This window comes from Thunnus thynnus, chromosome 16 (genome assembly GCF_963924715.1).
Source record: "Thunnus thynnus chromosome 16, fThuThy2.1, whole genome shotgun sequence".
Classification (NCBI taxonomy): Eukaryota; Metazoa; Chordata; class Actinopteri; order Scombriformes; family Scombridae; genus Thunnus; species Thunnus thynnus.
In genome coordinates this window covers 17,739,480-17,753,896 of record NC_089532.1, presented here as the reverse complement: position 1 = coordinate 17,753,896, position 14,417 = coordinate 17,739,480, and the positions used below count along the sequence as shown (strand labels likewise).

The following is a 14,417-nucleotide window of genomic DNA, read 5'->3' as shown; positions in this document are numbered from 1 at the left end:
CATGCGCACTTGCAAACAACTATCTCCACCCTTCTTTCCCATACAGGAAGCTGGGCTGCTAACCAGCTAGCTGTCAACAAAGGGGCTTAACTGCTTGAAATCTAGCAAATCCATGTGGGAGTCGGCGGTTTTGCCGACTCTGAGCTCCATCGTGTAAACTGCATCTCACTACTCCGCCAGCTGAATGTTGAACATGGCGACAACTGCTCAGCTGTTCGAGGTAAAATGACTCGATGATAGCTGTCAGGCTAGCTAGGCGGCTAACTATCATTAACGGTCCTGTTCTTGCTTAATTGATCATCTGTGTGTAATTGTTAATCAGCAATGGCTCAAACAGCTGGGAATATGCTTGCTTCATGTTATTAGCTACAATTAAAGGTGGACTTGTGTACTTTATCTGAGTCATTCGGGGGAAACGTCAATGTTATTGAATGTTAATGTGCAGTAACGTCAACACAAGTACAGCTTGTTGTTTGTTAGCGTCAACAAACTAAGTCTTTTCTTGTATCTTAACGGTATTTATTTATTAGCTGGTGTTTTGCTGATGTGTGTGGTGATCTTCACTACTCTCACTACTTGCTCTAACGTTACCCACAGGAGCCCTTTGACGCAGATGAGTACATTGAAAGGTTGGCATGGAGGACTCCTGGAGGAGGCTCCAAAGGAGGAGCTGAAGCATTTGACCCTAAACGGTACTGTATGAGCTTGTCATTCACATTTACAGTACACACACATCTTCCTCCCCCTTATCCTTAGGGTTAGAATAGATATTATCATAAACTGACGAACCAAAGAAATCCAGTAGAGTCCAGAGCTCCGGGTTTTAACCTTAACTACGATGACAAAATGTAACACTACCAGTGGGTCACTTAGCTCCTGAATGCATTTTTGCAGTCTTATATACATATAAAAAAAGAGTAAGATTTTTCACACCATGAAAATTGACAACAAACACATTATACTGTTTAAAATATTCTCATATTAACTGAACTTTAACTTCTGGTATGGGAATCACTTTTTGACAATGAAAAGTTTGGTTCTGATACACATGGTATATTTTCCACACAAATATTACTTTTTATATGTGCAATGCAGCTTTTAAACTCACATTCAGTGTGAATGTAACTCAATTGTTCAGCTGTATAACAATGCAACCTCTTCGCTAATTCAATCGAATTCAATCTTGTTTCATTGCCCGTTCCACAATTCACCCCTCATGTTTTTAAGATTTTTTTTTCTCTATTTAATCAAGATATTCTAGTAAGCCAGAAAAATGTCAGCCCTTATGCTCCCAAAATTGCATTTTCTTCTCTCTTACTGCAGCTGTTATGTATACTTTGTGGGAACTGCTGATATGGTCAAGAGCAAGGATGCCCTCTTTCAAATCAGCTTTGGCTTCAGAAACCAAACATTTTAAATTTATTAGACATTTTTGAAGATACATTATTTATACATTTATCTACAACCGTCAACATTAACTTGCTGAATACTGTTCGAGTTAAATAAAGTTGTGCATGTACCAAACTTCATCTCACTCTCATGCGGTTATTGAGGTGTTTTCTGATGGTTTGGTTGGAGGGTATAAGTATATAACTCATCATGGCATTTTCAGTGTTTGTAGCTATGTTTACACTTGGGGACCAAGTTATTTCTCGTAAGCAAAAATGCCATAACAGTTTAACTATACTGTAGATCCATCCTGCCTTATCTACTTCCTCCACAAAACTGTTGCCACCACCTCCTCGGAAGCTCTTAGTGAGGAGTCGGAGACAACATATCTTTGGAGGCCACCATACTGTGAGTCACCAGCCAGGGAATGAGTGTCTATTGGGAAGGGCTGGGAGATGTCTTTAAGCTCTAGCCAGTGCTGAGGGAATTAGTCAAGAGATTATACACTCATCATTTTGGGATGTTTCCTACTCTATGAAATGTGCTGCTGACTTAGAACATTTGCTCTGCAGTCCTGATGGCACTTAAAATGCAGCTGACGAAGCTGCTAGTTTTCAGAGCTTCTTAAGTCTGGGGACCCAGGAATTAAGCATCCGGCACTATTCTGTTACTATTAACTACTGTATAACTGTGAGGTCAGTGGGACACATTTAACCTTGTGGTACCTAATTACTCCAGCTATTTTTTGCGTGTTTTACCTGTTGTATGTTGCGGATTGTTGTTATTTAGATCAGTATGTGAAGTTCTGCATCTACATACCTTCTTTCTGCTGTGATAGTTTGTTGGAAGAGTTTGAGAACCACATAGAGGAACTGAAGCAACTAGATGAGAAGATCCAGCGGCGGGTGGAGAAACTTGAACATCAGTGTCATCGTGAGGCCAAGGAATTTGCCCACAAAGTGCAGGACTTGCAGAGGAGCAACCAGGTGTGTTGTATGGTCAAATTCACCCAAAGACACCCACTTGAATGTCTTTGAGCTTTAAAAGATTATTTACTCGTCACATCACATGAATTCTTCACATCCTCTCTGTTCTTTATCAATGCAGGTGGCCTTTCAGCATTTCCAGGAGCTTGATGAGCATATCAGCTACGTGGCAACCAAGGTTTGTCACCTTGGCGACCAGCTGGAGGGGGTGAACACACCTCGGCAGAGGGCCGTGGAAGCTCAGCGTCTGATGACCTACTTCAATGAGTTCTTGGATGGAGATCTACGCAGTGATGTCTTCAATAACCCAGACAAGGTGAGCGTGCTGCACATTTCCCTCCATTCACTTCAGTGGAGAGGTGTGTGTGTGTTTGTGTGTGTGTGTGAGACCATTGACAAGGACCCCAGCTGTGATATTGCTGGAGGTGAGAATGAACAGGATTATGAGGTAAACCATCCATATTAATTTGTCAAGTTTATCCCTTTAGTTGGATCCCTCGGCTAATTTGGATTAATAAACTGTCATTTGCTGTCTCACAATAGCTGGCTGATTGACTAGCATGGATGTCAACATGCTCATGTCAACTCTAATTGCATTTACAGTATGTTGTCTGGGAGGGAGAATTTGGTTGGTCCTCAGCTTTGTGTGGCATTACAACAGGAAAGAGCTTGTGGCGTGATGGTACATGTAAGGGAGGTGATAACACGCAGGCGAGTAGATGAAAAGCCCATTTAACTTAGTTCCCTGCCTACAAAGAGGCCATGATGATGTTAGACAAGTGACCCCTGAAAGTTTGATTTTGCAGTTTTGTAAGTACAGTAACAGATTGGGATGCTTTAGATTAATTCCTGTTAGTAGGAACATCATTAGTGGATGCAGAGCAGTGAGTCTCGGGGTCAATCCCAGAGACGGGAGCTGGAGATGGAGCTAGTTTTTCCGGAGAGGCATGCAGAAATATATGGCCAGATTCCCTTTCCTGAGCATACCTCCAGATGAGGGGGAAAGAGGAAAGCTGCAAGTGAATAGCTGAAGGGGGATGGCTTTGCTAATCCTTCTGAAAGGGAGGGCTGGGCCGCCAGCGTGGAGACAAGTGCTGCTAAACCCTGACTGCAGGGAGACGGCTACATTACTTACATGGGATTTAGCTAATCTTAGCTGGGGGACAGATACTTAGAAAACCTTCGCCGAGCAGAAAGGCTGGATCCTCCTCACGGGAGCAGAGTAATGATGTTAGCTGAGGCAGGCATCTGCGGGAACAGAGGAGTTGCGGACGGCGGGCCTTTCGTAGGTCTGGGTTTTTTTTTTTCAGCCAGCGTGTATGTCAGGAGGGGCGGGGGGGGGCGGGAGGGGGGTTCTCGACAGGGCCCCCTTTTTTTAGACAGATATCCCTGGCCGGACAGATTATTGAAGGCGATTTAGACTCCTGTGGGATTACAGCCCATTCAGAAAAGGCATGCCAATAAAGAGTTGGATGTGCTGCTAAGTCAGGACTGCTGCTGTTGCTGCTGCCGATGCCCAGGTGAGCGCAGCCTGTCTGTTATCAGCTCCCTGTTCAACACGGGGAGGTGGAGGAGGGCTGCTTTAAGGTGATGATCCCCCAAGTGGAGACACTGCCGGTGGCCTGCCCACTTTTCTGTCTGGATGTCCACCTCTCATGGTCCTGTCGTGCTCTCTCTTTTTCCCTCTCTTGACATCTCTCTCTCTCTCTCTCTCACACACACACACTTTCTCTCTCTCCTTCAGATTAAGGAGGCTGCTGATATCATTCAGAAGCTGCATCTCATTGCCCAGGAGCTGCCATTTGACAGGTAAGTCAGGCATCCTGGAGGCAGCTTTAGACAAGAGCACTGACAAACAAGGGGAAGGTAGTGTATTAGTGATGTAGACTATTCCTCACAGTGTAAGCCCATCGAAGAACATATAAAGTATTTGAAGTCTGTATATTACAAGGTTTCAAGAAATAAAACACATTAACTTTTAGAATTTAAAGTGGCATATCATTAGTAGTTGTCTCCTCGATGGTTAATTATGTTTTTCTCTGACAGATTTGCAGATGTTAAAGCAAAAATTGCAAGTAAGTTTGTGACAAAACTCATCACCTATGATAATCTGTACTAGATACAGTAATCCCCAATACAAATACAATAACAGTTAGCTACAAATGATAATATTTTGCGTGTTTCTGTTTGTGTTTGCAGGTAAGTACCATGACCTGGAGCGGCAGTTAATCCAGGAGTTCACTGCTGCCCAGCGCAGGGGTGAGATTGGACGTATGCGGGAGGTGGCAGCAGTTCTGTTACATTTCAAGGTGACGGAAAGTAGTCATGTTTGATGTCTACATTTAATCTAATCTTTTGTTTATATACAGTTATGTTATAATTAGGATTGCCACTCAATTCATACATGATGTAATAACATAAAAGTTCAGTATCACTGAAGTTTTCTTCTGTCTTTAAATGCCGGATTAAATCTGCTCTTTGAATAAATGTTTGCAGAAAAGTAACACCTCTGTCTGTTTGTAATAGGGCTATGCACACTGTGTGGACGTCTATATCAAGCAGTGTCAGGAAGTAAGTGTATTAAGTTTGTTTTATACTTAATGATACACTTTTTTATAAGACTGTATCACCTTTAGATTCTGGATTAACCCTTTGTTGGTCTTCCTAGGGGGCCTACCTGAGGAATGACGTGTTTGAGGACACAGCAGTCCTCTGTCAGAGGGTCAACAAACAAGTGGGCGAAGTCTTCAGCAGCCCAGAGACTGTCATGGCCAAACTCATCCAGAACATCTTTGAAAACAAATTACAGGTATTTCTACTGTTTCCCATCTGTTCAGGCTTATTAAGACCGGCCTCAGCTGTCACGTTATATTTGATTGACTTTATGTCCACAGGCGCATGTAAGGGAAAAACTGGATGAGACCCGACACTCTGATGTGGAACAGTACCTCAAGAACCTCTATGACCTTTACACTAGGTAATTAGCTTGTTCACTTTTGATTGACCTTCTGTATACACAGTACCCTTCACCCTTACATTTTGTGTGTATTGTGACTTCTCTAGGACCACAGCGTTGGCCACCAAGCTGACAGAGTTCAACCTGGGCTCAGACAAGCACACCTTCCTGTCCAAGCTGATAAAGAGCATCTTCTCCTCCTACCTGGAGAGTTACATTGACATGGAGAGGGAATACCTTCGCACTCGAGGCGCTATGATTCTACAGCGCTACTATGATTCCAAGAACCACCAGAAACGTCCAATTGGCACTGGCAGGTCAGATTGAAGTTCTCCTACTGTTTTGATTATTTGAACATGTTATGCACAAAGATAAAATGTAGTACAAACAATCGTTATTCATGTCTTTCTACAGTATCCAAGAGCTGAAGGAGCGGATCCGACAGCGCACCAACCTTCCCCTGGGCCCCATCATTGACACCCATGGGGAGACCTTTCTGTCCCCTGAGCTGGTTGTCAACCTGCTGCAGGAGACACGTCATGCCTTTGAGAGATGCCACAGGGTGAGCCTTTTGTGCTTTCTATAGACTGGAGGGGCGTGTGGTAACGGCAGCTACAAATAGAAAGAACTAATTTTCGTTTTGTTGTGAGAGAAAACTCCTGCTGGGTTAAATGAGTTAAACATGTTGCCTGTCTTTTTGTTTGGGGTGACTCAGCTTTCAGATCCTTCTGACCTGCCCAAGAATGCCTTCTCAATCTTCCTGCTGCTGGTTGAACATCTGTGTGTGGAGCACATTGACTATGCTTTGGAGATTGGCCTTTCAGGTATATTCAACTCAGCTCATTGTAACCACAACTTCTCTTTCCTGTGTTGAGCTGACCTTGGAGACTTACTTTGTCCTCACTGTCTGATGCTGAAGCAGAGTGTTGCTGTGAATGAGAATCTGTTTTATATTTTGTGTTTATGTGGTTTCGATCCATGAAGAGCGGGTGGCAGCAGTTTTCCTCCATGTGTGAACATGTTGATTTATCTTTTCATCTATCTTTTAGTTTATAGTCTGGACTTTTTCTCTCCCTCTTTGATCTACAGCAATTCCCTCATCAGATGCCAAGAATGCCAACCTGTACTTCCTGGATGTGGTTCAGCAGGCAAACTCTATCTTTCACTTGTTTGACAAGCAGTTCAATGACCAGCTCATGCCTCTTATAAGGTCAGTTAAAGGTCAAAATCCTCCATATTCCACGATATTCAGTTATTAAATAGCTTCATTTTCAGATCAAAGGGAGACCTCTGAATTTACTGTTTTAAAATCTGTGTCTCCAGCTCATCCCCAAAATTAGCAGAGTGCTTGCACAAGAAGAAAGAGGTGATTGAACAGATGGAAGTGAAACTGGACACAGGAATTGACAGGTTAGTATGTTTATAACTAACAAGCTACTCTTACATATGATGTGTTTTATCATTTATACTATGTGCAATCAAAACAACATAATGGAACAATAAATGTTTATTAATGAGTCATGACTCATTCATTCTCTAATTCATGTCTTTTCTGTTACACTCAGAACACTAAACTGCATGGTGGGGCAAATGAAGCACATCTTGGCAACAGAGCAGAAGAAGACTGATTTCAGGCCTGAGGACGAGAACAACGTCATGATCCAGTACACTACAGTAAGAGATTCAGCCTCTGCCGCTGAGCTCACATACAAAACAAACAAATCTGCAGAGTCAACTGGCAAATAACTTGCTTGTTCTTTGACTAAAGTTGGCTTTTAGTTTTTGTTTGTTGTTTTTATGCCTCTGCGCTGGTGAAAGCCATGGCCAGAGGAACTATGTTTTTGGGTTGTCTGTCCATCCCATTCTTGTCAACGCTTTATCTCAGGAACACATTGAGGTAATTTCTTCAAATTTGGCACAAACGTCCACTTGGACTCAAGGATGAACTGATTAGATTTTGGTAGTCAAAGGTCAAGGTCACTGTGACCTCACAAAACACGTTTTTGGCCATAAATCAAGAATTCATACGCTAATTATGACAAAGTTTCACACAAATGTCTAAAAGCATAAAATCATGAAGTGATGACATTTTATATCCAAAAGGTCAAAGGTCAACGTCACTGTGACATCATAATGTTCTGCAAAAACACTTTTCCGGCCAGTATTCATCCCCATAACTCATTATGTATCATCACACATTTTAGAATTTGTAGCTTCTTTGCAGCAACGTCTGTCCACTGTCATTTCTACAATTTTGTGTTCTATCTGAATCAGCTTTATTGGCCAAATATGTGAACACATACAAAGAAAATACAATTAATACCTTTTTTATTAAATTTCTTCAAAGTCTTCACTACAAATATTATGAGTCTGGACAGACACGGATGTAAACTGCAACTTGACTGGTTGGCGGACGCATGCAACCACAAAGCGGTATCTCTTGTTAATCTAATTTCCCTGTGTTTCCCCCCGTCTGGCAGGCTTGCTCCAAGGTTTGTGCCTACGTCAGTCGGCAGGTGGAGCATGTTCGGAAGTCCATGGATGGGAAAAATGTGGATACAGTGCTGACTGAGTTGGGCGTTCGTTTCCACCGACTCATCCACGAGCACCTACAGCAGTACAGCTACAGCTCAATGGGAGGCATGCTGGCCATCTGCGACGTGGCTGAATACCGACGATGCGCCAAGGACTTCAGGGTGAGCGGGGGGCATAGGTCCAGGATACACTGGTCACAGGGCAAAACATGGCTCTGCCTACAAAGGCTCTGCCTGTGATTTTATTAAATAAACTGGTCAGCTGAATGCTCTAATCCTTGCATACTTGAGGGGCTGCACCTAAGTATTTATTTTCATAATTTTAACATTTAATTAAATGTTTAGTGTATAAAACGTTAGAAAATAAGGACATGCACGTATCCCAGAGCCTTAGGTTTCATCATCCTATTTTATCACAACAGCTTTTAAAAGACCTAAAGGGAATTAGTTTATAATGATATGATATGTGAGAAAAGCTGTAAATTCTCATATTGGAGAAGCTGGAAGTTAGATTTTTTTTTACATATTTATTTGATATGTGATACATTTTCTGTTGATCGACCAATCAATGAATCAACTAATACTTTAAGCAATACATAAAAGTGTGAATGGACTCATAAAAGAGATGAGGGTAGTTTTTCAAACACTGAGCTGATGTGGATGTTAGATATAACGGTGCATTTAAAAGCAATACAAGTTTTCCTTAGAAATCTGCGATTTATCATGTGGAGCGTTTGTCATAAGAGGCTTCCAGATATGCAGGGAATAAATGTGTTACTTTACAAGGTGTAAATATTTTTGTGCCTCTGTCCTCCAGGTCCCTCTCGTGCTGCAGCTCTTCGACACACTCCACGCCCTCTGTAACCTCCTGGTCGTTGCCCCTGACAACCTGAAGCAGGTTTGTTCAGGTGAGCAGCTCACCAATCTGGACCGGAACCTCCTGCATGCCTTCGTCCAGCTCAGAGTGGACTACCGTTCAGCCAGATTGGGCCGACACTTCAGTTAATGACTGATTCAATACCTGGCTGCCCTCCGTCCAGTAACGCAGTCCCCCCCCCCTTCCCCTCTCCCTCCCATGCCCATGCTTTCATAAGATGATGCACCTTGGAGATGGCCACCCCTGCTTCATTCAGAGAATGCGTCTGTCTGTTCCCAGCATACAGACTTTCCAGGGTTGCTTTGTACATCATGGACATAAAGGCCACTGCTCTTTGAATGTGGGAAATGTGCAGTTTACCTTCTTTTTTTTTCTTCATGTTGATTTCTCCAAGCTGAAGAAGTTTAAATGTGTATTGACTTAAGATTTAATTTGTTTTTAAATACTAATCTATCACCAGTATACATGGCTAAGATTTCAGACATAAGTAAATGGACAACATTGATTTCTGTGCTTATGTAAGGAAAAGAAAAACTTTTTTTTGATTGTGCCAAATATATATACATTCTGTGGCTGCACAGGAATATACCCTAAAGCTGCTGTAAAGGGAGATTGTCAACAATCACACTGTAAAGTTAGACATCAGGCCTGCAGTAGCACTGTATTGGGAACAGCTATCCCTTTGTAATGAACTGTAGAGGACTCAACAGAGACAGCCCGACCAAGCATGAGATAGAGCTCTGTCTGGATAAGAGAGACACATGACCACCTCTCTAACCTTTGACCTCTGACCACAAAGTAGAGGTCAAGAGGCCATCGCAGAGAAGTGTGATCTGAACTATAAACAGGTCTGAGAACCTCTCTGGAGATTTGGGTGGTCCCTCTTAGGCTCAGATGATTGGTGTAATGGGTCAGTGAATATGTGTCACTGTAATTGCACAGATCAACACTTGCTCATCCAGCGACACACACAGTCCAAAGACATTGTTGGCTGGATCTGCTGTGTTTCTGGGTCAGGGGACATTGAAATGTTGACCTCTGCTGATTAAGGAAACAAACTAGCGGGGACTTCTTCACACAGGGCTTATTGGAAGTTCACAGTCACTGTCTTCTCCTCTTAAGACAAAAGACGGATCTTGTTCCCGATGCCTGAAAATGTCTGCTACGCAAAGCTGCTCCCACTGTACTGCTGTTGTGACTCATTAAAAAGATGTTGCATTTTATCATTGTCCCTCCTATGAATATCCTTTAGCTGTGAATCAAAAGTTAGGCCAGCTCTCTCTGTGAATGTCACTTTCAAAGTGAGATGAAACAGTCTTCCTTTCTATAGAAGTCATCAAGTATTCATGGGAATTCTTGCCACCAGAGTAAAGTTCTTTCTTAGACTTCAGGAAGTGAGCAGAGCCAGAGGGGATTAGATATCTAGGAGTTGATGAATTGTGTGCAGTAGTCATGGACTGGGGAGAGCCGGGGAGATAGAGACGCCTGAGAGCTCAGTTCCAGCTCCGGCTGGTTAGTGTTGTGTAGAAGGTACACACAGTGCTGTGCAAGTTCAAACAACATAATTAATTAGGCTAATATTAATATTATCAATGCCACATAAATTCAATTCTCTCAGCCCTAATCACAACTGGATAGCTTGTAAAAATTATTTTGTTAGGCCCTGATGCAAACAGTGGGTCTTTTCCAAACATTTGAAAACTATTTGTTTTTGCGGCGATTAATGTGCGCGGCGCAGGAAGGGGTTGGGGGGGGGCGAAGCCGGGCCAGGGACGATAACTGGTGTGGAGACGAAGGCAGAGGCACAGCCTGGCCCCAGGGACTCCCAGCGCACGCACATGGAAGAGGGGGAGGGATGTGTTTTTTGGGGTGGGTGTTTGAGCAGGTGGAGGGGATTAGTAATACTGTCAACACTGGAGAGCTGGATAAGACTGTCCTCTCTTACTCGTCAGTTTGAGCAGCTCTTGCATACACATTCAGACACATAAAGACGCCAATACGTACAAACACAGGGGCGTAAGGACAGAAGAAGGAAACTTGTCGGTGGTTGAACTGACCACTGTTGTTCATGTTACACCTTGACACTACTGTACTCCTTGTTGAGGCTGTTTCCTGCTGCTGTTTCCTGCTGCATGCCTTTCCATCACTCAACATCTGCAACATGTTCCCTGCAGCTATTTAGATAACAAGAAACCTTCCTAGTAACATTTACACCACTGTGATGAGCCCTGAAGTAGAACCTGTACACTGACCTTGCCGTGCAACACCCTTTGACCTTTGCAACGCCTTTTTTCAACCCAGAGAAAATGGAACATAAGCCTGAAATTTCATTCAGGTCAATTTATGAAGTTAAGGTTGAACATTGGATAGTTCCATTAAACTAAGTTTATCACATTAAGTACCAATCATTATATTTAATTGGACCTTCTCATGCACATATGCATCCATCTTTAATCAAGGAACAACAGCAAACAACATCCATATTCAAGCTAAGCTTCAAATGTCTAAATTCTACTGTTGAATCCTCTCTGCCACTGACCACAGATGCCCTCATTTGTTTACCCTCCTTCATGTGTCTCCTCTGCCAAATCATCAACCATACTTTTCCTGTTTGTCCACTCTTTCTGCACACCCGACTAGTCCTCCAACATCCCATAAATCCTCGCTTTCGGCACATTGCTACCCCAACTAGGCCGGCCCTCCCTCTGCCTCCTGGAGCACTGACAATAAAGCATTACAGCAGTCAATCCATGTCAACAACAGCTTTGCTTAATTCCTGCTAAACACGTTTAAACTAAATCTTCACCTAATGATGCATAATGATTTGCTCTTTAGTGTGCCGGCGGCTCGTATCAATTTTGGTGGTTTATTTTTCCCGCGATCGGGAAGATGACTCAGGTGGTCTAGCCGTAGCAGTCACTTAGGACGGTATTAAGGATCTCCCTGTTGAAATTAGTCAGGTAATTGTCACCAAACACACTGCAGAATGCATTTCACTCATGCAGGATTTCACATGCAGGTAAATGTCCTTGACTCTTATTTTTCAAACATAACAAAGTTCATCAGAGTCAAATGTTTAATTAGTGATCAGTTCAGTGATCACTGAAAATATTGAGCCGTAGAGTTGAGAATGGTTTATAAACCGAAAGCAGGACTGGATATCCATAGAAAATGGTTATTTTCTATTCTTCAGGATTTCTGTGACAGACTTAATGGAAATGGTGGGGTGATGGGGCACACAGCCAGGCTCTCTGATGAGATGCAGATGTTGCCCTGGCCTTGACCTCCTGCCCATGTGATGCCGGGGCCAAAATGGCACAGGTGCTGCACCACCTTCAGTCTTGGGCAGCCAGGAGCTGCACTGTGCAGGATGTGAACGATGCCAACTCTCCTCCTTTGCTCACTTTTCTCATTACGAAGGTCTCGTCTGATGGGGCTTAATGAAACTCTCCCTTGATTCTTGCAATCATACACCACCGTCCTTTTGATGATGCTAAACTAGTGCTCTGTCCCTTATTTTCCTCCACCCTCCCCTGTGCCTTCTCTCCTATAAAAACACTATTAATTCTCTGCCGTAGTGGAGTGTTTTCCAGTGCTATTTCCTGGCCCAGTGCCTGTGCCTTGCTCTCTCTTGGCTGGGTTTGTCTGGTTGACTGCTCCACAGGAACAGACTGGCACTCTAGCTGAGAGTCCAGGGTCTATTAAGTATATTTCATAAGATATAATTATACTTAGCTAAAATTGTGCTTTATTGTTGTAGATGTAACAGTAGTTTAATTAAAAGTCTAAAATGCACTCTTGTGATTACATGCATGCATGCGTAAATAGATACAACATACACCACTGACTGGCAAATTGGCACATCCATAGTACAAGTACATAAAAACATACAGTACATAAACACTACATATTAAAATCACACAGTGAGAGTATAAAGAACAAATTGATTCTGATGGTTAAGGGACTTCAGTGCTAAACACATTCACTCACAGGGCAAACAAACATCTGTTACGTTTGTAAGGCCTATGGCCCTCCTAACCCACTGATGTTGAACCAAGCCTGTGTACACGCCAGAGAAACAAATGAGGTCTCTCTCTCCTCCACTGAAGATGAAACACTGCATCACCAAAGCATGTGCATTTGTCTAATCAAGCTTTTGCCTGCGGCTACATTGAATGTAAATGAATAGGCTTGTGTGTGCCAGCCTCTATTTCTGCTCAGACTGGCTCCGTTTGATGATGAAATGGTGCAGTGAACATCAGGCAGAAGGGGGCACTAGTGCTCCAGTGTTGCTCACCTCCCCTGTGGAGCCCTCTCTTCCTCAGAGCTCCTCACAATGGGGATCTGCCTGAGGGGGGAAATGTTGCTTTTTTAGGTCTGTGAGCCCATATCCCTTAATCCCCAGCCATGATTGACAATCATGATTTAGGGTATATGGTGTCCCATTCTAATCCACGAGCAATGATTTCATTTGCATACCTTCCGTACGTGGCCTCATTTTGGAGGAAACGGCTGCCTTTGTAAGTGATACAGAGAGAGGGAGAAAGCTGAAGAGAGTGAGTGCAAGATAGAGAATGAGGAGGAGAAAGAGAATGGATGGGGGAATGTTTGTGTTTTTTTTCTTCTTCTTCTTCTTTTTGCCAGAAGGAAGATGATAGCAGTCTCCATGCTTAACCAAACCTTCCCATATATGCTTTTCCTCTGCAGCACTTTCCCCCTGACACACACACACACACACACACACAATGCGTGTGCATATTCAAGCACAAACTGAAGCATATTCAGAAATGTAAAGATGTATGGAGACGCGGGAACACAGAGGAACACACAGAGATGCTCCCTCACAAGATGCAAAACTAAATTGGTATTTGCTCATTTTATAACCAAGTCAGGCTTAATTATAATCATGGGAGTTTGGGAGTTACCGTATAATCTCTAGAAGGTATTAAGAATTACCCAGAGCGCACCACAGCAAAAAAGAAACAAATACAAATACGTACAATTATTTCCCAGTCATAACACCCAAGGGAGTCTGAATCAAATAATGCTCAGTGTTTGGTATGCCCACAGAGACCATTCATCCTCGCTTTTATCTACTGAGGAAGTGGAACAGAAGTAAAACACTGGATAAAAGGTCAAAAGGGTCATGTCTCAGTGTTAGGTAGAGATGTATAAGGTGAGATTTATTTTTATCCAGATAAAATACTGAATCTAAATATATATTTATTATGTACTTTAGAAATGTGGATAATGTATATAGCTGTATAGCTGTGATTTGAAATGATTGGAAAAAAGACAAAGAAAAAAATATGTACAACAAATTACACCAAATTTAATCTGTTTATTTATTGTATATCAAATGCTGCAAAAATGAGACTAGAATTATGATAGTACTTGTAATTTTATCTTATTTATTTTTTTATTACTGGCAAAATAAATAAAAGGCATTTACATATTTATTTTAGAATGAATTATTTGATTAAAAATTAAATTGTTTCATCTCGGATTTAATTATCAAGATGCAAGGTGTGAGATAATTACTAATAACAAATATAAACACAGACAGCATAATTTAAATTCAATTTTAACTCCCGAACAAGCAGCAGGTGAGTCAGACATTTCAAACTCATGCAACGACACCAAAGGCGTATAATATTATGTATTAAATATCTAAA

General features: G+C 42.3%; 1 protein-coding gene across 1 annotated transcript; it reads left to right on the top strand.

Moving 5' to 3' along the window:
* Nucleotides 1-36: 36 nt before the first annotated feature.
* On the top strand, nt 37-9,965 carry exoc5 (exocyst complex component 5). Its single transcript, XM_067613392.1, has 18 exons — nt 37-220; nt 598-692; nt 2,228-2,375; nt 2,497-2,691; nt 4,120-4,184; nt 4,422-4,450; nt 4,575-4,684; nt 4,902-4,946; nt 5,044-5,184; nt 5,270-5,352; nt 5,439-5,648; nt 5,746-5,893; nt 6,047-6,155; nt 6,421-6,541; nt 6,655-6,741; nt 6,897-7,005; nt 7,812-8,027; nt 8,683-9,965. Exons 1-18 carry the CDS (start codon nt 185-187, stop codon nt 8,869-8,871), a joined length of 2,136 nt encoding a protein of 711 aa, XP_067469493.1. The 5' UTR covers nt 37-184; the 3' UTR covers nt 8,872-9,965.
* Nucleotides 9,966-14,417: the final 4,452 nt, after the last annotated feature.

Bases quoted from the DNA above. Each gene is read 5' to 3' on its own strand.
- exoc5 (XM_067613392.1), top strand. From the start codon at position 185: ATGTTGAACATGGCGACAACTGCTCAGCTGTTCGAG. The intron at 4,685-4,901 runs GTGACGGAAAGT...TGTTTGTAATAG, and splicing joins CAGTTCTGTTACATTTCAAG to GGCTATGCACACTGTGTGGA. The intron at 6,156-6,420 runs GTATATTCAACT...TTTGATCTACAG, and splicing joins TTTGGAGATTGGCCTTTCAG to CAATTCCCTCATCAGATGCC.